This window comes from Hemiscyllium ocellatum, chromosome 10 (assembly GCF_020745735.1).
Source record: "Hemiscyllium ocellatum isolate sHemOce1 chromosome 10, sHemOce1.pat.X.cur, whole genome shotgun sequence".
NCBI classification, from domain to species: Eukaryota; Metazoa; Chordata; class Chondrichthyes; order Orectolobiformes; family Hemiscylliidae; genus Hemiscyllium; species Hemiscyllium ocellatum.
This window is the reverse complement of record NC_083410.1, coordinates 75,417,305-75,445,112: the sequence shown is the minus strand read 5'-3', so window position 1 is coordinate 75,445,112 and position 27,808 is coordinate 75,417,305. Positions and strand designations below refer to the sequence as shown.

Genomic DNA, 27,808 nt, shown 5'->3' with positions numbered 1-27,808 from the left:
GTAATGGTAACCCAATCAATACAGATGTTGCCTTATTTGGATGCTGCTCCCTGTAAGTGATTATATCATTCATTAAATGTTTGAGAGATGATTGAGAACTCATGTCTCTGTGCACATGGGTAATCGTTCTCTCTCCCTTCAGGGTTCTGAATAAAGATGAAGGAGGTAAAGCCATACTGTGTCTGAGTGTTTGCTTTGACTGATATGGGGATAGGGAAACGGAACAGCAAGCGAGCAACTGCCATCCAGACAGAAACACATGGTGAGCTAACGTCTTGCTGTCCAAGAACTTAGAAAACACTCTCAATCAAAGGTACTTTTTCATATGAAACATACTCAGTAAAAAATGATCCAGGGAGATCCACAGTCAAAAGAAGATTGGCACAGAAGACAATAGCAGCTGTGTGGTTTTGAAATTAAGTTGATGTAATTTTAATAAGTGTTTTATTGGAACAGCATATTGTTAGAGAGTTGGAGGCAGATAATGTTCACTTTTAGAGTTTTTCTAAAATAAGTTATTTCTGTAAATAGTGGAATTTGGGAGTTCTCTGTCACTCACATTTCAACAGATTGAGGCGAGGTGGGCTTTTCTGGGTGCTTGGTTTAATTTAGAAAAGGGTTCGCCTCTGGGTCGTAACACTACTCTCACTAGCACATGGCACCGGAAATAGTTCAGAAATTACTACTTTTTGAGGCCCTTGTGGGAAACAAACAAAGGGAGTTCGATAGTTGGAGATAATTTGGTGTTTATACTGAGGTACCAGGTAAAGGCCAACCAATTTCATATGGGTGAAACTGAACTGAAAAAGACTGTTCAGGGTTGCTAGGATTTGTAAAGAATAAATGGGTGATTCAGACATTACAAATGGACTGTCAGCTGAAAAAGTAACCTTGAAAATCTTACTGCTCTTTTGGCTACACATTCATGGAAGTGTAGATTGAGCAATATGAAAGCTATAATTTGAAAGGAAATATGTTTTAGAAAAATTTGTGAAATCATTTTTAAAAAAAGCAGATGTACAAAACAATTATGGAAACTGAACAAAACTTAGGATCACAGATTAGCTACACCACATAAGGGTGGCATTTGCCAATAATTGCATGCCAGTTCATTGCAAGTACAATTAAGTCACACTCCCACATCCCTGTCCTGTTGTCCTGCAATGTTTTGCTTTTTAGGTGCTTTGCATTTCAGTCCTGATGTAATTTCATTTAGTGAATTCCAGATCTAACTGTACCATACAATGAATGTTTCCAGAGCAGTGTATTCTTTTGGTGAGAGTTGCTTTGCTGAAAATATGTTAAGCTCAATGAAAAGCAGATCCTCCAATCTTGTCTTAATATCATAAATGAAAATATACATGTTATTAATCAGACGACAATTAGCACTGCTGCCTCACAGCGCCAGAGATCCAGGTTCAATTCCCACCTCAGGCAACTGTCTGTGTGGAGTTTGCACATTCTCCCCGTGTCTGCATGGTTTTCCTCCGGGTGCTCCAGTTTCCTCCCACAGTCCAAAAATGTGCAGGTTAGGTGAATTGGCTATGCTAAAAATTGCCCGTAGTGTTAGGTGAAGGGGTAAATGTAGGGGAATGGGTCTGGGTGGGTTGCTCTTTGGAGGGTTGGTGTGGACTTGTTGGGCTGAAGGGCCTGTTTCCACACTAAGTAAATAATCTAATCTAATCAGTTGACTGCCCTAAGTTTTTGTTCCTTGATGGAATGTATAATTTCTGTAAGCTATGTTATAGTTGCTTTAAAGATTACCTGTATAGAAATGCATCTTCCCATTCCACTTCAACCAGTTACATTAAACAAGATTCTATCATAATGTGGTCACTCATCCCTAAAAGTTATTTTGCAGCAAGATTATTAATTTAGCCCTTTTTATTACAAAGTACTAAATCTAAAAATAACTTGTCCTGTAGTCAACTCCTACTAGAAAACTCCTATTGGTCTAGAAAACTATCCCCAACACACTTTTTTAAAAAAAACCCTCCTCCATAGCTTTAGCACTCAATTGGTTTACCCAGTTTATATGCAGATTAAAGTCATCCATGATTACTACTTCCCTCATCTCCTGATTAATACCATGCCACATGCATCATTACAATTTGGTTATGGTATAAACTCCAACCAATATCTGCTGCCCCTTGCTGTTTCTCAATTCCAGGAGATCAGAATTGAAAATTGTGGCATTGGAAAAGCACAGCAGGTCAGGCAGCATCCGAGGAGCAGGGGAGTTGACGTTTTTGGGCGTAAGCCCGTCATCAGGAATCATTTCCAGCGCTACACGTTTCAACTCTGTTTCTTTAATTCCAATTGAACACATTCCACTTGTTATTCGGATCTATGATCCTGCCTTTTTAGTGTACTGATCTGATTGGTAGTCATTTGACTGGAAGGCTGATTGCGATGTCAAGTGCCACTGAAAGTGCAGGTTCGATTTCTGTTACTGGCTATTGGTGTCACTGTGAAGGTTTTGTGTTTACAACATTGTTCCTTGCCTGAGGCACTTTATTTTTATTTAACCTATTTTTCTAATCAACCTGTTTAGAGATGTTATTACACACCACTGGAGCAGGTGGTACTTGAACCTGGTTCTCACAGTCAAGGCTTGGGCACACTACCACAGCCACAGGAAAGTTTTGCCTGAGGCATGTAAACCCTCGGGTTAAACTCACCACCAGTTGTTTCTTTCTAATGAGAGGGCAGCCTTCTGGGACTATGTTGACTTTTCATTGATCTGATCCTTATGGACGCAGTTCCATCTCCTTTAACCTTTGTCTTTCTTAAATTTGCCTTTCTTAAATTTCGAATATCCTTTAATAATCAGTTTCCAGTCATGGTCATTATGCAGCCTAAGTTTCTGGAATAATAATTAGATCATATCCATTTACCTCTATTTGTGTCTTGTAGATGCTCTGTCTTATTGAGAATGCTGCATATATTTAGGTAAACTGCCTTGACTGTTGGTATTTCTGATAGAAGCTTATTTATATCACATTGTGACCAATTTTATACAACAAGTTTATGCAGTTTTTAACTTTATTAGGAGTTTGGGGACTCTAATTATAGAGTTTTGGGGAAAATAACGCCTTAAGTTATTTCTTATTTAAGACTGTAACATTTTCCATTTAACAGTTCCAGGTCTTTGAATTTGGAATTGGCCATCAAGTGCATGTTTAAGGAGGATGAACACAGAGGAACTGGAGTTACTGGGCGACTCCAAATACAGAAATTATGTAGCTGCGGTGGATAAAGCACTAAAAAGCTTCGAGTATTCCAGTGAATGGGCAGATCTAATATCAGCGCTGGGTAAACTTAACAAGGTAATCTCAATAATGGGACTTTTAAAAAATCCATTTAAATAAACTGTAAAGGTGAAGATATTTATAGCATTTTTAAATTTCTTATAGCACCTTTAATAATACAATTTTCTAAAAGGCTGCTGCATTTTCAAAGATATTGACTTTTGAGCTTCAAAACTGGAGCTTTGAAAGTGAAAACCTCCTTACATAAACACTGTATTCAAACTAATAATGTTGCAATTATAGTGATATCTATATTTACACTAACCTGTAAGTGGTCTGACAAGTAATACGTTATGTAGGAAAAATATTACTTTTTTAATAGTCATAGAGATGTACAGCATGAAACATACCCTTTTGTCCAACATGTGCATCCTGACCAGATATCCTAACCTAAGCTAGTCCCATTTGCTCACACTTGGCCCATATCCCTTTAAACCCTTCCTATTCATATACCCATCCTTTAAATGCTGTGTTCATATACCCATCTTTTAAATTCTGTATTTGTATCAGCCTCCACCCTTCCTCTGGCAGCTCATTCCATACACACACCACCCTCTGTGTGAAAAAGGTTTGCCCTTAGGTCCCTTTTATATCTTACCCCTCTCACCCTAAACCTATGTCCTGAACTGGTTTATCCCCAGAACTGCCCTAATTCTGAATGTTTCCCCTTCCCCTCTTCCATCGACCCCCACAAAAAAAGGTAAAGACCATATCTATTTATCCTATCCATGCACCTCCTCATATTATTTAACCCAGACAATTACTACCCCATCAGTCTCTTATCAAGTATCAGAAAAGCATTGCAAGGGGTCATTAACAGTGCTATTATTACAATACTGAGTTGAACTTCTCTGCTAATTAAAACAAAACAGTCAGTAAACTCATCCCGCCTCATAATTTGCTAAATGTGAGCGTGAGAGAAAACCCCCAATTTCCACTATTTAAAGAAAAAAATTCATTTTCTGAACTCTAACAGTGAACACTAAACAGAAACTATTAACAAATTCAAGTCTACTTTTTATTAACTAATCACTATCTGACCCCAACTCTATAATATGCTGCTCCAATAACAATTATTAAACATTTATATCAGCTTAATCTGAGTCCATACAGTCTGTTATGCTGTCTTCCTTCTGGTCTTTGGAATCTGTTGCTTCTTTCCATCCTTCTGATTCTGCTGTCATCTCCCAGGGTTGTCGTCTTTCTTTTTACTACTTTTACTAGAAAAGGTACTATTGATAGATGATGCCATCTGAGAGATTTCATATAGACAGCCCCTTTCAGATGATATGTGCTCTCCGGTTCGATAGGCAGTTAGCTCATTATGTACTGACGATTTTTTTAAGGAGCAAAGCTGTTCCATAAAGAGTGACCTTTGGCATTCTGTACTTATTGATCTCGGTAGAAACTTTGATACAACGATGCTTATTGTTCATTACGTTGTCTAATATTAATATCTGAACATTTTTAAAGCAAAAACTAAAAAAAGAGTCATTTTCATGGCATGGTACAAACTCTGGGGGTAGTATGCAGTGTTTAATAGGAAAGGGAACAGCAACTCTTCAGCCTACCACTTCCTGTCTTACATAGCTGATCTTCATTGACTGTACTCCAACTCCCTAAGTAAAATTACAAGAGATTGTCTTTCCCTTTTCATACAAGTTTGAAGTTCATTCCCAAATACTCAGCTTGCTAAGAAATGTGCTTTAAACTTTTCAAAACTATTTCAGAACAATGATATAATAGCTGTTTTTATTGCTCATTTAGGGTAGAGGCAGTAAGTATAAGTGAATGGGAAAGCTTCTTTTGTGTACGTTTATACAAAAGTTAAATTTAAAGTGTTTTTGGGATGGCATGGTGGCTCAGTAGTTAGCACTGCTGCCTCACAGCGCCAGGAACCTTGGTTTGATTCCAGCCTCTGGCGATTGTTTGTCTGTGTGAAGTTTGCACATTCTCCCTGTGTCTGCGTGGATTTCCTCTAGGTGCTCCGGTTTCCTCCCACAGTCCAAAAAAGATGTGCAAGTCAGGTGAACTGCTAAATAGTATTAGATGCATTAGTTGGGGTAAATGTGGGGAGGTGGGTCTGGATGGGTTACTCTTCAGAGGGTCAGTGTGGACTTGTTGGGCCGAAGGTCCTGTTTCCACACTATAGGGAATCTAATCTAATCGTTCTACGATTCTCCAATGCATGCTAGGCCTAGGCCAAGACCTAGGGTTGCTGTGCATTATATGCACAGTCAGACCTATTGGTATTCCTGATAGAAGTTAATTAATATTACATTGTGGACAATTATGTACTATAGACCTATGCAGTTTCTAACTTGCGTGAGAATTCCTGAGTTTCAAAACCAGGTTTGATCAAATAAAGAAGTTTGTTTCCCACTCTGGCTAATGTCCAGTTCCCTGCCTTGTTTCTTTGATCTGATTTTGATGCTGCACATTGCATACAATTAAATGATTTTGCTGGGAATACCTTTTAGTTTAATTCTGTTTTTGGCATTTTGAACCTACTTATTTTGTTTTGAATATGGCTGTTGAAATTGAAAAAAAGGATTAGCACTAGTAGTTTTCATGCATTTAAACAAAAAGTTGGATTCCTGGAAAGGATTCCAGGACACTAAAGTATTTTGTTTGCTAAGAATAATAAAAGATTATAGCATACTTGAATTAAACTTTTTTTATGCTCGTACCTAAAAATAGGTGGAAAGGCAGGTGGTGAGGATCACAAAGAGTCTTCAGATATAGGCAGGTTAAACAAGTGAGTAAAATCATGGCAGATGGAATATAAAGTTGAAAAATATGAATTTGTGCACATTTAGTAGGAGGAATAGAGGAGCTGAATATTACTTAAATGGAGAAATATTACAGAAAGACTTAAAATAGAAGAACTTTGGAGTCCTTGTTCATAAATCAACAAAACACTAGCATCCAAGTTCAGCAAGTAATAGAGAATGCAAATGGAATGTTGACCTTTATTTCAAAGTGATGGTGTATAAAAGTAGATGTTAGGGCTCCTCATCTAAGGAAAGATATGCTGGGTTCGGAGGCATTCCAGACCACTTTCAGTGGGCTGATCCCAGTTACAAATGGACTGTCTTACAAGGAGATGTTAAGTAGGCTGGGCCTATATTCATTGATATTTAGAAGAATGAACCTTATTGAAACACATGCAATTCTCCAGGGTCTTGTCAAGTTAAAGATTATTTCCCCTTATGTGGAGAATCTAGGAACAGCATAATCTTAAAATAAGGGGTCACACATTTAGCACAGAGACATGCAGTAACAGAGTCACGGAGTTGTACAGCACAGAAACCTAATGGTTGGGCTATGTCATTCACGCCGACCAGATATTCTAAGCTGATCCACTCCTATTTGACCCATAAATGCTTTCTATTCATGTACCCACCCAGGTGCTTTTAAATGTTGTAATTGTACCTGCCTGAGGCACTACCTCTGGTAGCTTGTTCCATACAGAGACCATTCTCTGCACGAAGCACTTGCACCTCGGGTCCCTTTTACATCTTTCCCCTCTCACCTTAAATTTATTCTGGCTGCTATCCTGGGAAAAATACTTGGTGTCTTTATCCTATCAATGCCTATCATGATTTGGTAAACATCAATAAGGTTTACATCAACCCTCCAGGTTAAAAAAAACCTATCCAACCTATTCCATCTCCCTATCTTGAAACCATCCAATCTCAGCAACATCCTTGTAAATCTTTTCAGAACCTTTTAAAGTTTAACAACATAATGCTTCTCAGGAGGCTTTAAATGAGTAAGGGGGTGGGGGAATGTTGGGGGATCCAAAGCGATAATGCAAAAGAGGAGGCTGAAGCTGATACAGTAGATAAGGGGAGCAATTCTCAGAGTCAAGGCAGACAAGAGCTTGGCAGAGAATGAGGTAAGAATGTTAAGCTGCATTTACTTCAGTGTAAAAGGCCTGAACTTGGGGAATGGCTGAGAACTTGGGACAGGGATATCTTAGTTATCTTGGCTCAGGGATGGATAGGACTGGCAGCTTGATGTTCCAGGGTGAGATGCTATAGGAAGGATAGAAAGGGAGGCAGGAGAGGAGGGGAAGTGGTGTTTTTGATTAGGGAGAACCTTATGGCTGTATTTAGGATATTCCTGGGAGATCATTAAGTGAAGTTATATGGATATAACTGAAAAATAAGAAAGGGTGATCGCCTCGTTGGGATTATATTATACACATCCCAATAGTCAGTGGGAAATTGATAAGCAAATATGTAAGGAGATATCAGATATCTGTAACAAAAATAGGGTTGTAATGATGGGGGATTTTAACTTAGATTGGGACTAGAAACTTATTAAGGTCTTGGATATGGAGAAATTTAAGTGTATACAAAAAATTTTCTTATTCAATACGTGGATGTACCTACTAGAGAAGGAGCAATACTTGACCTTCTGTTGGGAAAAGAGGCAGGGCAAGTGACTGAGATGTCAGTGGGGGAGGACTTTGGGGAAGTGATCATTATTCGATTAGTCTTAAAATAATTAATGAAAAGGATAGTCTTGATCTAAAAGTTAAAGTTCTAAGTGGGAGTAAGGTTACTTTTGAAGGTATTAGACAGGAATTTTCAAACGTTGACTGGCAAAGGCTATTCCCAGGAACAGGCATGGTTAGGAATTGGGAGGGCTTTAAGAAAGAGATAACAAGAGTTCAGAGACAGTATGTTCCTGTTAGTGTGAACGATGAAGCTAGTAGGTTAAGGGAGTGCTGGGTAACCAGAAAAATTGAGCTCTGGTCAAGGTAAAAGAGGAGGCCTACATCAGGTATAGATGGCTGGGTTTGCATGAATCCCCTGAGTATAAGGGATTAAGAAGAAAATCAGGAGGGCAAAGAAAAGAGGATGAGATAGCTCTGGCAAATAGAGTTAAGAAGAACCCAGTGATTCATCAAATACATTAAGGGCAAAAGTGTAACTCTGAAGAGAAGAGGATCTGTTAAAAATCAACATGGAACCACAAGAGGTGGATGCAATTCTAAACAAATATTTTGCATTAGCATTTACTATGGAGAAGGATATGGAAACTAGGGAATTTGGGGAAATAAATTTGATGGTTTGAAAAGATTTCATATTACAGAAGAGGAGATGCCAAAGTTCTTGAAACACTTTAAAGGTGGATAAATTCTTGGGACCTGATCAGGTGTTTCCCAGGACTTTGTGGAAAGCTAGGGGAGAGATTGCTGGGCCCCTTGCTGAAATATTTGTATCATCGATTGATGAGGTGCTGGAAGATTGGAGGTTAGCTAAAGTAGTACCATTATTTAAAAAGTCTGTAAGGAAAAGATTGATGTCACAAGAGTCTGATGTCACTGGTGGATAGGTTGTTGGAGGGGAATTTAGCGGACAAGATTTGAATGCATCTGGAAAAGCAAGGACTGATTAGGGATAGTCAGTGTGGCTTTGTGTGTGGGGAAATCATGTCTGTCTGACTTGAGTAAGTCATGATTTGGAGATGCTAGTGTTGGACTGGGGTGTACAAAGTTAAAAATCACACAACACCAGGTTATAGTCCAAATTGCACTACACACACACACTCGGACACACACTCGGACACACACTCGGACACTCTCTGCATACTGTCAATGTCTTGTAGCCTGCAGCAGCCCTTGACACTGTCTACAACACCATTGACCTGTGTGTCATCGCAAACTTACTAATCCACCCTTCCACTTCTTCATCCAAGTCACTTATAAAAGCTACAAAGAGCAGAGGCCCTAGAACAGATCCCTGTGGGACACCACTAGTCACCGAACTTAAAGCAACACATGGACACAGATACACACAGACACGCACAGAGATACTCCCACACTCTCACATGCACCCCCTCACAGACTTAAGACACTGCACTCACTGTGCGCGCGCGCGCACACGCACGCACACACACACACACACACACACACACACACACACACTTTCTCTCACACTCAACCCCCACCCCAGACAGACAAAGACCCACATGCGCACACATATTTTGTGGGGTGAATTTGTACTTCCTGAAGAAGGGCTCATGCATGAAACGTCGACTCTCCTGCTCCTTGGATGCTGCCTGACCTGCTGCACTTTTCCAGCAATGCATTTTCAGCTCTGAATTTGTACTTGCAGAGTTACACTGCACTTTGCTCAAAAACTGCATACATTCATGTCGAACTCTGAGCTAAAAAACTGCGTGAATTTATGTAAAACTCCGTTATCTCACTTTTTAGATTAGAATCAATCTAAACATCAGATCATAGACAGAGAACACAGGGTGCTAACACCTTCAACATATTGTCTAGCTATCACCGTTGTTAACAGCTAACCCGAGAATGCAACTTTTAAAAAAAAAAGTTTTGTGATTTACACATGAAAGAAATGAAACTATCCCTGTATTCTAACAGATGAAAGGCTTAACAATCAATTTTTCAATGTATAATTTCGGTTACATCACACTGCAAATTTTTGCTATAAATTCTGTGTTACGATCGAGCCCTCCACTATCACCTGATGAAGGAGCGTCGCTCAGAAAGCTAGTGTGCTTCCAATTAAACCTGTTGGACTATAACCTGGTGTTGTGTGATTTTTAACTTGATTAAGGTTTTTGAAGAGGTGACAAAGAAGACTGTTGAAGATGGAGTGTTAGACATTGTCTATGAAGACCACAGTAAAGTGTTCAACAAGGTTTATTTATTTGGTCAATTTGCTGGCTGGCCAGCCTTTATTTCCCATCCCTAGTTGGCCTTGAGTGCTGCCTTCTTGAACTGCTGCAGTATGGGTTAACTCACAGTTCTGTTAAGAGGGAATTCTAGAATTTTGACCCAGCAACAGGGAAGGAATGGTAATATGTTCCCAAATCAGGATAGGTGGCTTGCAGAGGAATATATTTGCTGCCCTTGTCCTTCTAGATTGAAGTAGTTGTGGGTTTGAAAGTGCTATCTAAAACATTTTGGTGGATTTTTGCAATGTACCTTGTATGTAGTGCACACTACTGCTACTGAGCTTTGGTGGTGAAAGGAGTGGATTTTCGTGGGTGTTGTGCCAATCAAGTTTGTCCTGAATGGTGTCAAGCTTTTTTTTGTGTTGTTTGAGCTATACTCATCCAGGCAAGTGGCAAGTATTCCATCACACTTCTGATTTGTGCCTTGTAGTTTGTGGACAGGCTTTCAGGAGTGAGTAGATCAGTTACTCGCTGCAGTATTCCTAGCCTCTGACCTGCTGTTGTAGTCACTGCACTTGTGTAATGAGCCCAGTTGAGTTGAGTTTCTGATCAATGAGAACACACAAGATGTTGATAATGGGGGATTCAGTGATGGTCAAGGGGAGTTGGTGATGGTCATAGCCCGGCATTTGAATGGCCGAATGTTACTTGCTACTTGTCAGCCCTGGCCTGGATATTGACCTGATCTTGTTGTATTTGGACACGGATTGCTTCTGTGTCTGAGGAGTTGCAAATGATGCTGAATGTTGTGCAATCATCAGCAAACCTACCCACTTCTGACCTTATGATGAGGAAAGGTCATTGATGAAGCAGCTAAAGATGTTTGGGCCTAGGACGCATAGTCGACTGGTTAGATTGCATGGGACCTAGGGGATCAGTGCTGGATCCACTGCTTTCTGTTACTTTTATTAATGTATTGGATGTGAATACAGAAGGTATGGTTAGTAAGTTTGTAGGTGACACCAAAATCAATGGTATATTGGACAGTGAGAAGATTCCTGATGTAGGGTTTATGCCCAAAACATCAATTGTCCTGTTCCTCAGATGCTGCCTGACTTGCTGTGCTTTTCCAGCACTACACAGTTTTCGAGTGAGAGGATTATCTCAGAGTACAATGAGACTTTGATCAGTTGGGCCAATGGCCTGAGGAATGGCAGATAGAGTTTAGATAAATGTGAGATGCTGAATTTTGGTAAGGTAAACCAGGCCTGGACCAGCATTCTTTCTACCTTCTAGAAGAAGAATTTTGTTAATCTTGAAAGGGTGCAGAAAAGATTTACAAGGATGCTGCAGGGACTAGAGGGTTTGAGCGAGAGGGAGACATCGAATAAGCTGGAGTTATTTCCCTGGAGCCTGAGTCGTGAATAGGCTGAATAACCAAAGTCTTTTTCCTCAGCCAGAGAATCCAGAACTGGAGGCCACAGGTTTAAGGTGAGAGGAGCGATTGACTTTAAAAAGGACCTGGGTGGTAACTTTTTCACACAGAGGACTGTGTGTCTATGGGACGAGCTGCCAGAGGAAGTACAGTGTTGTGTTCTGAGATAACCTTCACTGTCAACTATACCCACAATTTTGATGTCATCTGCAAACTTACTAACCATACCTCCTATGTTCACATCCACATCATTGATATAAATGATGAAAAGTATTGGACCTGGTGCCGATTCTTGTGGCATGTCACCGATCACAGGCCTCCGGTCTGAAAAATAACCATCTACCACCACTCTGTTGTCTTCCTTCAAGTCAATTTCATATCTAATTTGCCAGCTCCCTTAGATTTCCTGTGATTGAAACTTACTAATCAGTCTACTATGGGGGACCTTGATGAACACCTTACTAAAATACATGTAGACAATGTCTATCACTCTGCTTTCATCAGTTCTCTTTGTCACACCTGTCATTTCTCAGCTCAGCTCTGTATACTGTCAATTTCTTGTAGCCTGCAGCAGCCCTTGACACTGTCTGCAACACCATTGACCTGTGTGTCATCGCAAACTTACTAACCCACCCTTCCACTTCTTCATCCAAGTCACTTATAAAAGCTACAAAGAGCAGAGGCACTAGAACAGATCCCTGTGGGACACCACTGGTCACTAACCTTCAGGTGAAATACCCTACATCTACTACCATTTGCTGTCGTCTTTTGGCCAGTCAATTCTGTATCCAGACAGCAAGTTTCCCTATAACCCATACCTCCTAACTTACTGAATGAACCTACCATGGGAAACCTTATCAAATGCCTTACTGAAATCCAAGTACACCACGTCCACTGCTTGTCATTCGTCAACTTATCTTGTCACATCCTCAACCCAATAAGGTTTGTGAGGCATCTTTAATCAAACTATTTTTCCAAATAGTCATAAATCCTATCTCTCAGAATCCTTTCCAGTACCCTGCTTACCATAGATGTAAAACTGACTGGTCTGTAATTCCCAGGGATATTTCTATTCCTTTTCTTGAACAGAGGAACAACATTCACCTCCCTGCAATCATCCGGTGCTACTCCCGTCGAGAGTGAGGATCCAAAGATCATTACCAGAGGCTCAGCAATCTCATTCCTCATTTTCTGTAGTAACCTTGGATATATCTGGTATGGCTCTGGGGACTTGCCTATCTTGATGCTTCCTAGAATTTCTGACACATCCTCTTTCTTAATATCAATTTGTTCAAGCCTATTAACCTGCTCCACCATGTTTTCACTATCAACTAGATTCCCCTCTCTAGTGAATACTGAAACAAAAAACTCATTTAGGGCCTCCTCTACTACTTCAGACTTCAGGTACCAGTTCCCTGAACTGCCCCACGCATTCTCTGATCATTCCCTTATTCCTCACCTAAACGTAGAATGCCTTTGGGTTTTCCCTATTCTTCCTGCCAAGGTTTTCTCGTGCCCCTTCAGTTCATTTTTGAGTTCTTTCCTAGCTAAGCTGTAATCCTCTAAAGCTATGCCACATCCTTGCTTCCTTTTACCTTTTGACGAGAAGCTCCTCTCCTCTTATCATCCAAGGCTCCTTCATCTTACGATTCCTTGCCTGTCTCAGTGTGACAAACTTATCCAACACTCGCAACAAGTGCTCCTTAAACAGCCTCCATATTTATTAGATTAGATTAGACTTACAGTGTGGAAACAGGCCCTTCGGCCCAACAAGTCCACACCGACCCGCCGAAGCGCAACCCACCCATACCCCTACATTTACCCCTTACCTAACACTACGGGCAATTTAGCTTGGCCAATTCACCTGACCCGCACATCTTTGGACTGTGGGAGGAAACCGGAGCATCCGGAGGAAACCCACGTAGACACGGGGAGAACATGCAAACTCCACACAGTCAGTCGCCTGAGTCGGGAATTTCTATTGTGCATTTCCTGTAAAACAATTGTTCCCAATTAATACTCCACAGCTCCTGTCTTAATAGCGGTGTAATTTCCCCTCTTCCAATTACAGAGGAGCCTCGATTATCTGAATGAGATGGGCGGGCACTATTTTCTGTTCGATAATTGAATGTTCGGTTAAGTGATTTCCTCTGGGGCTTGGAGTTTTCTGTGAAGTCTACTCCCCCTTCAGGAGACTAGGCAGCAGCACACTGTGTGAACCCCCGCCCCCACCTGCTCATCCCATTTTTTAGCTTCCAACCCAACTCTCTGAAATCACTTTTTAGATCCTTTTCCTGGCTATGTCATTGGTGTCAATGTGCACTCCGACTTCTGGCTTCTCGCACTCCTCGGTTCGGGAACTGACAACTGGAAGCAGCAGAGACAAACCACTATAAATGCTGGAGGAAATATCACAGAAGTGCTTCGCAGGAGGCTCCCAAGCACTGAAGTGGTCACCTAGACAGGGGACAAAACGTCTGCAACACAAATTCCCAGCTCGGCGAACAGAACCACAACAATGAGCACCCGAGCTACAAATCTTCTCTCAAACTTTGAAGTTACTGATGTACCTTCCCAGCAGCCCCACAGCCCTCACTTTCACTGCTCCCACTGCTGCTGCAAAAAAAGAAGTTGCTGAGGTAAGTTTTTTTTTGGGTGGAGTCTATAGGATTACCGCAATAAAGTGATTTTTTTTAACTTCTCAGTTCCCCATAACTTCATTAGATGCTCCCTCAAGATTATCTTCCTAAGTACAGCCTTAATGTCATTCTTAACCAAAAATGCCACTCCGCCTTCTCTCTTGACCCCCTTTCAACCAATCCAATAGCATCTATAGCCTGGAACATTAAGCTGCCAGTCCATCCCATCCCTGAGCTGCATTTCTTTAATAGCAATGACATCCCAGTTCCATCTTCCTAACCATGGCCTAAGTTCATCTGCCTTACCTGTTAGGCCTTTTTACAGAGATCTACAGTACAGACAAAGGTTCTTTTGGCACATCATATCCAAAACAACCACATGACTATTCTGCTCTCATTTTCTAGCACTGGGCTCATTGCCTTCTATGCCTTGGCATTGCAAGTGCACATCTAAATACTTTAATGTTATGATGAGGTTTCTGCCTTCCCTTCCAGACAGTGAGATTCAGATTTACACCACTTTGGGTGAACAAGATTTTTGTCACTTCTGTTCTAAACCTTCTTCCCCTTAAATCTACACCCCTGGACTTTGATCTGTACATTAAAGGGAAAAGTTTCTTCCTGTCTACCCTATCTTTGTCCCTCATAATTTTAAACTTGTCAATCCTGTCCCCTCTTAATCACCTCTGCTCTAAGTAAAATAATCCTAGCCTGTTTAATCTCTCTTCGTAATGGAAACTTTTCAGCTCAGGCAGCATCCTGGTAAATCTCCTCGGCACTCTGTCCAGCGCTATCACATAATGCCTTAGCTGTGGCATAACAAATGCATAACCTTCCACTCTTAAACTCTGTGCCTTGGCTAATAAAGGTGAATATTCCATATGCCTTTTTGACCACTTTATCTACCTTTCTAACTTTACTTTATGGGACTGGTGTGCACCAAGTATGTGCACACCAAGGACCCTCTGATCCTTGAAGTTTATTGAGTCCTATCATTCATCATGTATTCCCTTGCCTTTGTTTGTCCTGCCCAAGTGCAATACCTCACATTTATCTGGATTAAATTCCATTTGCCATTGATCAGCCCATCTGACCAGCCTGGCTCTGTCTTCCTATCTCCAAGCTAACCACCTCACTATTTGCCACTCGCCAATTTTTGTACGTTTGCGACCTTACTGATCAACGCTCCTACATTTAAGTCTAAATCATTCATATAAAGTGCCAACAAGGGCCCCAACACTGACCATTGTGGGACGCCACTGTCCCTGGACTTGCAGTCAGAATAACACCTCTCGACTATCACCCTCTGTTTCCTGCTACCAACCAGGATCCTGCTACTGTTGATCCTGTGTGCCAAATTCCCTTGGATCCCATGGATTCTTATCTTCGCTATCAGACTCTGATGTGGAACCTGATTCAAAGTCTTCTGACATCCGAGTAGACTACATCAAAAGCAATGTCTTCATGTACACAACTAGTCACTTCTTCGGAAAATTCAATCAAGTTGCTCAAGTGTGACCTACCTTTAACAAAAGCATGCTGACTGTTCTTGATTAATTCCTGCCTCTTTCAAATGCAGATTGATTCTGTCTCTTAGAATTGCTTCCAAAAGTTTCCCTACCATCAAGGTTAGACTAAACATGTTAATATTTCCTAGTTTATCCTTTTGCTTCATTCTTGAATAATAATATCGCATTGGCTGTCCTCCACTGATTTGGCACCTTTTCTGTGGCCAGGGAGGAATTGAAAATTTTTGTAAGCGCCTATGCTTTTTCCTGCATGCCTGACTCAAGATCTGGAATACATTTCATCTGGGCCTTGAGGATTGTCGACTTTAAAGCTTGTCAGACATTCAAAGACAAAAAAAAAACTGCAGATGCTGGAATCCAAAGCAGACAAGCAAGAGGCTGGAAGAACACAGCAAGCCAAGCTGCATCAGTAGGTGGAGAATTCAACGTTTTGGGTATAGCTCTTCTTCCGGAATGGAGGTGAAGTTAGATGGGTGCTGCAGAAAGGGGGGTGCAGAGCATGGAATGGTGATGTAGTGATAGGTGAACACAGGGGGTAGGTATGATCTAGTTGGTCAATGGCAGGAATGAACCTCCTCTATATCTATGATAATTTATTCAATTGTATCACAGACAGAGTATAAGGAACAGTACAGCACAAGAATGGCCCACCAATACTGAGCTGACACATGATGCACTTCTAAACTAGAAGCCTTTTGCTTAAAAGTGGTCTGCATACCTCAGTTCTTTGCATGTTCATCTATTTGTCAGTATGCCTCTTAAATGTTGCTATTGTACCCGACTCTGCCACCACCTCTGACAGACCATTCCAGGCACTAATCACCCACTGTGCCTTAAAAAATAAATGCTTTTCACATCTCCTTTAAACTTACTCTCTTTTATCTTCAACCCATGTATACTAGTAATTGATATTTCTATCTTGAAAGAATACTTTGATTATACATTTCATCTATTTTGTAAACTACTTCTAGGTTGTTCCCCCTCCTTCGACATTCAAATGAAAAGAAATCAACTTTGTTGAATCCCTCCTTATAGCTATATATGCTCCAAACCAGGCAACATCCTGGTAAACCATTTGATTTGATGTTTTTGTTGTCATAGGTACCGCGATACATCATTCTTTTGGTGTGGTGACCAAAACTGCACATGATATTACAAACATAGTCTAACAACAGTTTTGCACAGCTGTAACATGACTTGCCAATTTTTATACTCTGAGTCATCCCTTTCAGTAATGATGCTGACCCAAAGTGTTCCTCTGGTTCCACTTGCAAATTACCACGTGGTCTTTAATGGGCCTCTTTGACTTATTATCCTTTTGCTCTTAATGCACCTGTAAAGCATTAGATTTTCCTTTGGTTTACTTTCCAATATCTTTTCAGATTCCTCTTTAGTGGCCCCAATGTCCCTTTTTAAGTTCTCTCTTGCACATTCACTGATGAGATGGAATTTCTTCTCTTCAAAGTTTGTGAGAAGATTTGTAGCTCAGGTGCTCATTGTTGTGGTTCTGTTCGTTGAGCTGGGAATTTGTGTTGCAGACGTTTGTCCCCTGTCTAGGTGACATCCTCAGTGCTTGGAAGCCTCCTGTGAAGCGCCTCTGTGATCTTTCCTCTGGCATTTGTAGTGGTTTGAATCTGCCGCTTCCACTTGTCAGTTCCAGTTGTCCGCTGCAGTGGTCAGTATATTGGGTCCAAGTCGATGTGCTTATTGATTGAATCTGTGGATGAGTGCCATGCCTCTAGGAATTCCCGGGCTGTTCTGTTTAGCTTGTCCTATAATAGTAGTGTTGTCCCAGTCGAATTCATTTTGCTTGTCATCTGCGTGTGTGGCTACTAAGGATAGCTGGTCGTGTTGTTTCGTGGCTAGTTGGTGTTCATGGATGCAGATCATTAGCTGTCTTCCTATTTGTCCTATGTAGTGTTTTGTGCAGTCCTTGCATGGGTATTGGTAAATACCCAGCATGAGCAAAACCAATGTAGTGTACAAAATCCCATGCAAGGACTGCACAAAACACTACATAGGACAGAGTGGAAACAGGCCCTTCGGCCCAACAAGTCCACACTGACCCGCCGAAGCGCAACCCACCCATACCCCTACATTTACCCCTTACCTAACACTAGGGGCAATTTAGCATGGCCAATTCACCTGACCTGCACATCTTTGGACTGTGGGAGGAAACCGGAGCACCCGGAGGAAACCCACGCAGACACGGGGAGAATGTGCAAACTCCACACAGTCAGTCGCCTGAGTTGGGAATTGAACCCGGGTCTCAGGCAGCAGTGCTAACCGCTGTGCCACCGTGCCGCCCACAAAAGCGCTTCACAGGAGGCACACAAGCACTGAGGATGTCACCTAGACAGGGGACAAAACGTCTGCAACATAAATTCCCAGCTTGACGAACAGAACCACAACAATTTCTAATCTGAGAAGATAGTTAACATGTGAAATTCATTATCATGGAGTGCTGTCAAGACTGGATAATTAAGCATATTCAGGGTTGCGATAGACATTTTTTAATCAGTAAGGGAATCAGGATTGTGTCAAAAAGACAGGAAGGTAGAGTTGAGGATTATCAGATCACACCATGACCTCACTGACTATGGGAGTAAAGTTGATGAGCTGATTGCTCAACTCCTATGTTTTATGATCTAAGAAACATTAAGTTGGATATGTTAGGTCTTGCTTTAAGATTGGTACACAAAGATCATATTGCACCTTTTTTAAAAAAAAGCCTTTTTAAGCCTAATAAGGTGTATAGAGTATACGTTCACTTTTAAATTCTCTTGTGGCAAGTTGATTTTGTCCAGATATTTTTAATCTTAGGATAGATGCTCCCTGTTATTTTTGCATTGTCATTGCTAATGTTAGTTCAGATTAAGTACATATTTTTGCTTTAGTGATATGTGTAACTCATGACTTATGAATCATTGGAAATTTTGAAAAGTGTTTTGTAACAGGAAACCATAGTTAATTCAGTCCTGCACATTTGACTTCTAGCCCGTCTTGTACTCTCCATATAGAATATTCTGTAACTGGTTATCAATGTTAATATATTTGACAGGTTTTACAGAACAATGCAAAGTACCAGGTGGTCCCAAAGAAGCTAACTATTGGCAAGCGGTTGGCCCAGTGTCTTCACCCAGCACTGCCCAGTGGTGTCCATCGAAAAGCACTAGAAACCTATGAGATCATCTTTAAAATCATTGGCTCTAAAAGACTGGCCAAGGATCTTTTCTTATACAGGTGGGCTATATATTAGTTCTTTTCAGAAAAACAATAAGAATTGCATTCTTGAAATGTGGAGAACTTTGCGCAGTTATGGGCTGTGAATCACAAATAACCCAAATGAATATTATAGAAAAAAGCGATATATTGATGAAACGTTTCAATTTTCACTTATTAGGATAAATGAAGGAATGCTAGGTTTCCAATAATAACAATTTATGCAACTCAATAAAAGGATTTTCATCAGTTGGCAAATCAGTTTTGATTGACGAATATGTTATCACTGAGAAATCAATAGAACTTAGAGGCTTCCCAAATTCTTGGATAATTAAAAATATATACGAGGTTTAAACCTGTTTGCAGAGAGTGGTACTCTGCATCTCTAATTATGTCAGTTCCAGTAATTGTAAGTGAGCCATGGTTAAACTTGATTAATAATTTTTATCGGTTGTTAGTGTACTTAATACCATACTTAAACTTGTTCAGAAAGTGTTGCAAAATTGACTAATCATATTGAAGACATTTAGCGGACTGGTTAACAATGTTTTATACTGTGACTATTAAGGGTAACTGAAGATGCGTATTGCTTCAGTACATAATGAAATTCATACGGAATAAATTATTGTAAAATGGAAAATTTTTTTTGGTCTGATGGCATCATTCAGTTAGTGGAAAGCTTCTGATAATCTGTCAAGTTTGGAACATAGCTCACCTACTGTTGCTAGCAGTGACTTCCGGGTGAGTTTGTTCAAGTCTTGCCCTTTTTAAAATTATTTGGGAGCCATACTTCACTTATTAAGAACGACTTAAGATACATTTTGTTTGATTCAATTAGCTATATGCCATAACTGACAGCACGCTGGCAATGAAATTCATACAGAATATTGCAGATGGTTTGTGAGATAGAGAACCTTTTTATACGCTGATGGCCTCAGTCAAATTGAGTCGACTTTTCAACTTAATCAGCATCATTTTCACTTGTAATGCAAACATTGTGAAGATCATTTGAAATTTGGCATTCGGTGTTTTTCCTGATGAGCGCAAGAAGGAAAGCTTTAGCAGCATGTCTCTTTTCTCAGCAGTAACCAACATGTAAAGCAATTCATTTGAATGTAAAACTTGTGTAATATTGCAATAGCAATTGTTACTCAATTAGATTTAAGATTGTTATGGAAAAGGACAAGGAATTGGCCTATAATCAAAGTTATTAATGGGGTGGAGGCACTGATTTTGATGAGATCAGATATGATTTGACCTGAGGCTAAGACTCCACAGGCTGAAAGGGAATTGGGCCTTGGAATTGGGTAGTGCATTAACAAAACAGGCAGAGTGAGAATCCCCTGTGGCTATTTCCCCAAAAAGCAGACATGCAGGTTGAGATACTGTTGAGACGAATGGCCTCTTGGGGGGGATAAAGCAACAGCCAAATTTGTAGCACCAGTTAGCTCGCTGAAAAAGGGTGGAGCAAAAAGTATGGAAATGCAATTGTCATATGTTATTCAATTCATTTCTGTGGCTGCAAATGAAAATCTAGGATGATTTGCTGCCTCCCTGATGCCAGGGTCGAGGACGCTTCAGATTTGCTACAGGACATCCTGGAGGCCTAGGATGAATGGCCAGTGGTCATGATGCGCATCGGTACCAATGATATGAGTTAAAAAAGGATAATTCCTAAAAGCAAGATACAGGGATTCAGAAAACAAGCTGAAAAGTAGGACTTCAAAGGTCATGATTTTAGGATTGTTACCAGTGCCACTTGCTTTGTCAGAGTGAAAATTGCAAGATACAATGAATTAATAAATAATGAAAGAGATCGTTCGGGGAGGGTTGCAGATTCCTGCGGCATTGGGACTGCCTCTGGGAGAAGTGGGACTAATATAAACTGGCCAGGTCTAGGAGTGATGCTGTGGTTGGGGAGAATTAACAAGGCCACAGTTTTGAAGAAAATTGAGAGAATCGGATGATGGATATTTAAAAAGACCATCCTGAAGACTTTGTGCCTTGGTGCACAGAGGATTTGAAATAAAGTAGATTGATTAATCATGTAGCTGTAAATGTAGTTGGGAATATGATGACTTGGCTGCAGGCTGACCAGGGATGGGAATTGACAATGTAGGAGTATTCAATATTTAGAAAGGACAAACAAATGAAAAGGCGGAGGATTATATCCTCATAAAGAGGATATAAATATAATATTGTGGAAAGATACTACTCGGGCAATGTAGAATCTGTGTGAGTAGAAGTAGCACGGTGGCACAGTGGTTAGCACTGCTGCCTCACAGCGCCAGAGACTCAGGTTCAATTCCCAACTCAGGCGATTGACTGTGTGGAGTTTGCACATTCTCCCCGTGTCTGTGTGGGTTTCCTCCTGGTGTTCTGGTTTCCTCCCACAGTCTAAAGATGTGCAGGTCAGGTGAACTGGCCATTCTAAATTGCCTGAAGGGCCTGTATCCACACTGTAATTATTTTTTAAAAAAGTGAGAAATTGGCATGAAAAAGCGATACACTTGAGGTTTGGGAGCAAATTAAAGTCAGCAAAGGAGGAACCATGGGATTGATTAAGAAAAGGAAAATAGAGTATGAGGCTAAACTTTTACAGCACAAAACAAAACTGAATGTAGAAGTTTATAATGATTGGTGAAAGCTACTGAAGGTTGATTAAAGTCAGAAACTAGGAAATTTATGATCGGGAATAAAGAAATGGCTGACTATCTACTTTGCTTCTGCCATCACCAATGAGGTCATGAATAATGCATAGAAATGACAGGGATCACGGGGTTTAATGAGATGGAGGAACTGAAGAATATCTGTATTAGTAGAGAAATAATTAAGGTGAAGTTGATGGGAATGAAGGCTGACAAATCCCCAGGATCTGGTCATCTATATCTCAGAGTAGTTAAGGAAGTGGCTTTAGAAATAGTGAATGCATTGGTTGTCACTTTTGAAACTTCTTTGGACTCTGGAGCAGTTCCTAACAGATTGGAGGATAGGTGGAATAAGATCACCATCTATTAAGAAGAGTGATAAAGAGAAAACAAATTGTAGGCCAGTAAGATTTTATAAGCCAAGCACTTAGAAAATGGTAGAATCAGACACAGACAGCATGGATTTGTAAAAGGGAAATCTTGCTTGATGAATCTACTGGAATTCTTCATGGATGTGATGAGTAGAATTGATCAAAGGAAGCCAGTGGATATTGTTTGTTGTGAAAATCCTTCTGAAATTGGAAAAGTCCCATAAGAGATTAATGTGAAAACCTAAATTGCATGGAATTGGGTAGTGCATTGACATGGGTAGAAAGTTAATTAGCAACAGGAAAGAAAGATTAGAAGTAAATGGGCCTTTTTCTGAATAGCAGGCAGTGTTTCGTACGTTACTACAGGGACAGGTACTAAACTTTATCTATTTACACTATATTTGATGTGGAAAATAAAATTTGATACTTCAACATTTGAAAATGAGAGAAAGCTAGGTGAAAGGGTATGCTGTGAGGAGAATGAAAAGAGGGTAATATGTAATTTAGACATGCTAAGTGGGCAAAAGCACTTTAAAGCACCTGTGAATCTGCACTTCTAGGCCTCTTTGTTCAGCAACTCTTCCCAGGACCTTACCATTAAGTGTATATGTCCTTTCCAAAATGCACCACCTCGCATTTATCTAAATTAAACTCCATCTGCCAATCCTTCGCTCATTGACCCATCTGATCAAAGTCCCATTCAACTCTGAGGTAACCACCTTCACTGTCCACTACACCTCCAATTTTGGTGTCATCTGCAAACTTACTACTTATACTTCCTGTGTTCATATCCAAATCATTGATATAAATGGCAAAAAGCAGTGGGCCCAGCACCATTTGTGGGCGGCATGGTAGCACAGTAGTTAGCACAGTGGTTAGCACTGGTGCCTCACAACGCCAGAGGTGACTGACTGTCTGGAATTTGCATATTCTCCCCGTGTCTGCGTGGATTTCCTCCGGGTGCTCCAGTTTCCTCCCACAGTCCAAAGATGTGCAGGTCAGGTGAATTGGCCATGCTAAATTGCTCATAGTGTTAGGTGAAGGGGTAGATGTAAGGGTATGGGTGGGATGCGCTTTGGCAGGTCGGTGTGGACTTATTGGGCCAAAGGGCCTGTTTCCACACTAAGTAATCTAATCTAATCAATCCTTGTGGTACACCACTGGCCACAGGCCTTTAGTCTGTAAAGCAACCCTCCACCATCACACTCAGTCTTATACTATCAAACAGTTTAAGTATCAGTCCAACAGACAGCCTGGTAGAAGATGGGCTATCATTCAACTAGCTTTAGGCTTAATATTGGGAGAAGAACAAACCCTTTCTACAAACAGTTGAAATTCCTTACATTAATTTATATTGTTTCTCACTGATTAAAGGTTTGATGTTTATTTTTATTTTTTGGAAGGCTTCAAATTCTAGTTGTCCTGAGCCATGATAAGTCATGATGATCTGAATTATTACTGCATGATGCAAGGGCAAAAAATTCAGACTGATTGGATATCTTGTTCAAAGAGGTGTCATAGGTATAACAGACCAAATGGCATCTCTGCTGTACTGCATATACTTCGAAGTTCAATCATTTGAGAATGAGAGCAATTCATCCAGCACTCCTACTTTTGACTGTCATCATGCAACAGTGTGTGACTGTGCGTGCATGAAATTGTGCTTTTCTTGGTGAGCGATTGTGTCTCTGTGCCATCTGCCTGTATGCATGTTTATAGGAGTGTGTGGGTATTCCACACGTGTATGTAAGCACACTAGTGTACATGTCTGTGTCAGTGACTTTAGGAGATCAAGAAAACAGCTGCAACCTAGTAACATAAAAATAAAAGCTGGAATTGACTGTACGGCCCTTTAGTCTACTGCACTATTCATTATGATCATGCCTAACCTTTTACTTCAGCTCCCTGTTACTACCTCATCCTCATACTTTTACATTCCTTTTATCTGCAAAAATCCAGCAATCTCAGTCTTGAATGTACTCCATAACCGAACAGGGCGAAAGTGAGTACTGCAGATCATTTATATAAAGGATGAAAAGTAGTGGACCCAGCACCGATCCTTGTGGCACTCCACTGGTCACAGGCCTCCAGTCTGAAAAGCAACTGTCCACCACCACCCTCTGTCTTCTACCTTTTGAGCCAGTTCTGTATCCAAATGGCTAGTTCTCCTGAAGATCTTGACCCACGGGAGGGGTCCCTCGGTTCTGCAATTGGCCAAATAAACACTAGCAATTCTGTCTGGTTCTGCAAGATTTCACACTTTATTATCATGGCCAGGCTCAGGTTGTCCAGCGACACAGAAGTTAAACAGAAACTGTGCGCATGGCTTAAAACAAAAACAATTTTTATAAGGTTCATAAGAAATAGTACAGCCTTAATTACAGAGCAAATCCAATAAAATGTAATTAAACGACATTTATATAAAATAAAATGACATTGAGTAGCAGGTTAGCCCAATGATATTTCCTGGGAACCAACTTTGTTTTGCACATTTTATCTCTCTGCACCTGCATCTACAAGGTCAGTTAGGATGGTTAGTAATGTCCTATCTAGCTTCGTTAATTCCATACAGTGACGGAAGCATTGCCTGCTTAACCTTTGGTTCTGTTAGTTCTGGAATGCAGCTTTTACCAGGGTAAAAAGCCATTTTAAACAGAGTTGTCAGTTTGCACCTAGAAGCTACTTTGTTACTTGCATTAAGAAGCCATTTTGTTGTTAGTAAAGGCATGTATTAAATGGTTGCTCCTGGCAACAGCCTAAATCCAGATTTTAGATCCTCACTCCCTGTATTCCATGAGATCTAACCTTGCTAACCAGTCTCCCGTGGGGACCCTTGTCAAACACCTGACTGAAGTCCATATAGATCAGGTTACATGCAGCACGAGACAGCTTATTTGTAGAATAGTTTTAGTACAGAAGGATGCTATTCAGTTTGTTGTGTCCTCTCTGCAGGAATAAGTTACTGGCTTATTTCTATAGCCTTGCAATTATTTTCTTCATCCAGTTCGTTTTTGACAGCTTCAGTTGCATCTGCCTCGGTCCGTACAGGTTATAAACATTTGTTAGTGCTTCTGCAATTGCATTCTTTCTTTCAGCAAAGGTAATTTGTTTAGATCATAGATTGCTTACAGTGTGGAAACAGGCCCTTTGGCCTAACATGTCCACACCAAACCTGTGAAGACTATCCCACCCAAACTCATTCCCCTATATTTTCCCCTGACTCTTGCGCCTAACCTACACATCCCTGAAGACTATAAGCAATTTAGCATGGACAATTCACCTAATCTGCACATCTTTGGATTGTGGGAGGAAGCCAGAGTACCTGGAGGAAACCCATACAGACACAGAATGTGTAAACTCCACACACAGCCGATTGAGGTTGGAATTGAACCCAGGTCCCTGGTGCTGTGAGCCACTGTGCTGCCCAAAATTTTATACAAGCATAGAAACCCTTTTAAGAGGCTGTTACTGGCTAATTAGTTATTAGCACGTGGATGATTTTGGGATATTGTAGGTGGACGAGCTGAGAATAGTTCACAGGTTGGTGCAACATCGAGGGCTGAAGGGCCTGTTCTGTGCTGTATTGTTCTATGTTCTAAAATTGTAAAATCTCTTGTGACAGAGTGGTAGAGCACCATTGCCTGGGTCAGAAGGTTTGCGTTCAAGTTCTACTTGTCTTGGAGGTGCCATAGCATCTGAACAGGTTAATTAAAATATTTAAGTAGAGCAGAAACTATGGTTTGTCTCGTTAATGGTGTTATTAGTGAAGTTCTATGCTGGTGCTTGTGGGGAATTATGATCAAGTCTAGCTATCATGGCTATCTTGACCTGTAGAGTATATGGAGATAAAAGATTGTAAAAGACAAAACTTTTCAGTCAAGGACATTTGATACCACCATCAGCGGACTTGTACTAAAATCATGTAAACCACCACTCAATGCAATATATTACAGAAGATTGACCATTGCCTGGAAGCATTGTGTACACTTTTTTTGTGGAGTGGTTATGAAATTGGAGCAATAATGTTGCTTTGGAAATAGGAAAAGAAATAGAAATCCAACTACTTCATTAGGCAGGGGCTCCTGCTATCACTATGCAGTCTGCGCTAATTACCACTTCAATCCTGTGCAGTCTGGTTAACACTTCACAGCCTTTGAAGCCGCACTGTTAAAACAATTGCAATAAAAGAAGAGGTGTATTTTCTTGTTAGGGCTATTGTCTTGACAACATCTGTTGCATTGAGAATTGGCAGAATTAGATCAATCTTCCAGTTGTGGATTCCTTCCAACAGAAACAAACATGTGGATCTTCATTTAACATGTTGATTTGGTTGTAACACTACCTACGTTGAAATTACTTGGTGGTCTTCAGTTCCTATGCTCATTAATGAGAAATAGCTGTTTAACAGAAGTACAGGAAGGCTGAAGGTGGTTTTAAAATATATTTATAAAGAAATTGCTGCCTTTCAGAGGGATTGGAAAACTGATTTTGGATGTTTGGAAATTATTCTTTCCTCAGCTCTGGCCTTTTCCCTCTTCTTGTCAATGCGGCTATGTCTGTCAAACCTGTGCTGTTGAGCTTATATGAAGTCTATTTCTTGCCTCTGGGTAAGACTCTGAAACCAGGACTGCAAGGACTGTTGACTGGGGTGTTGCCTGGTCTGGAGGAAGGCTCTGAGTACTACGACAGGTGAGTAGATAATTGAATATAAATATGATGAAAATGTCTTTGGGGGTGAATGTTAGCGCTAATCCGGTATTTGTAATAAATTGTGTAAAGTGATTACTTGGTGAGAAATTATATAAATATTTTAGCACTTGTGAGATTTGTTTTGAGACTTAATATATAGCAGATAAGTTCTATAGTAATTATAAAGTAAATTTAAATATCTCATTGGTTAAAAATGAAATAAATACAAAATAACACAATAAACAATGCAAGTATGATCTTTAATGGTTCTAAGTTATGCCGAATAAGTGTATAAGTCCTGCTAAGATTTGCTTTCCCAAAATGCAGCACCTCGCATTTATCTGAATTAAACTCCTTCTGCCACTTCTCAGCCCATTGGCACTTCATGTCCAGATCCTGTTGTAATCTGAGGTAACCCTCTTTGCTGTCCACTACACCTCCAATTTTGGTGTCATCTGCAAACTTACTAAATGTACATCTTATGCTCGCATCCAAATCATTGATGTAAATGACAAAAAGTAGAGGGCCCAGCATCGATCCTTGTGGCACTCCACTGGTCACAGGCCTCCAGTCTGAAAAACAACCCTCCACCACCACCCTCTGTCTTCTACCTTTGAGCCAGTTCTGTATCCAAATGGCTAGTTCTCCCTGTATTCCATGAGATCTAACTTTACTCATCAGTCTCGCATGGGGAACCTTGTCGAACGCCTTACTGAAGTCCATATAGATTGCATCTACTGCTCTGTCCTCATCAATCTTCTTTGTTACTTCTTCAAACAACTCAATCAAGTTTGTGAGACATGATTTTCCATGCCCTGCCTTTCCAAATACGTGTACATCCTGTCCCTCAGGATTCCCTCCAACAACTTGCCCACCGGTCTATAGTTCCCTGGCTTGTCTTTACCGCCCTTCTTAAACAGTGGCACCACGTTTGCTAACCTCCAGTCTTCCGGCACCTCACCTGTGACTATGGATGATACAAATATCTCAGCAAGAGGCCCAGCAATCATTTCTCTAGCTTCCCAGAGTTCTAGGGTACACCTGATCAGGTCCTGGGGATTTATCCACCTTTAACCGTTTCAAGACATCCAGCAATTCCTCCTCTGTGTAATCTGAACATTTTGCAATATGTCACCATCTATTTCTCTACAGTCTATATCTTCCATATCCTTTTCCACAGTAAATATTGATGCAAAATACTCATTTAGTATCTCCCCCATTTTCTGTGGCTCCACACAAAGGCAGCTTTACTGATCTTTGAGGGGCCCTATTCTCTCCCTAGTTACCCTTTTGTCCTTAAT

The 27,808-nt window shown here is 40.6% G+C and overlaps 1 protein-coding gene across 7 annotated transcripts in view; it reads left to right on the top strand.

Moving 5' to 3' along the window:
• The window catches only part of dop1a (DOP1 leucine zipper like protein A), a 315,487-nt gene that overhangs the window by 21,618 nt on the left and 266,061 nt on the right, over nt 1–27,808 (top strand). For all 7 annotated transcript variants that reach the window (XM_060831625.1, XM_060831624.1, XM_060831626.1 and 4 more), the window contains 3 exons: nt 3,142–3,329; nt 18,639–18,820; nt 26,337–26,507. In XM_060831625.1, the coding sequence (XP_060687608.1) occupies nt 3,192–3,329; nt 18,639–18,820; nt 26,337–26,507 (491 nt within the window). In that variant the 5' untranslated portion in view covers nt 3,142–3,191. The remainder of the gene's footprint in view (nt 1–3,141; nt 3,330–18,638; nt 18,821–26,336; nt 26,508–27,808) is intronic.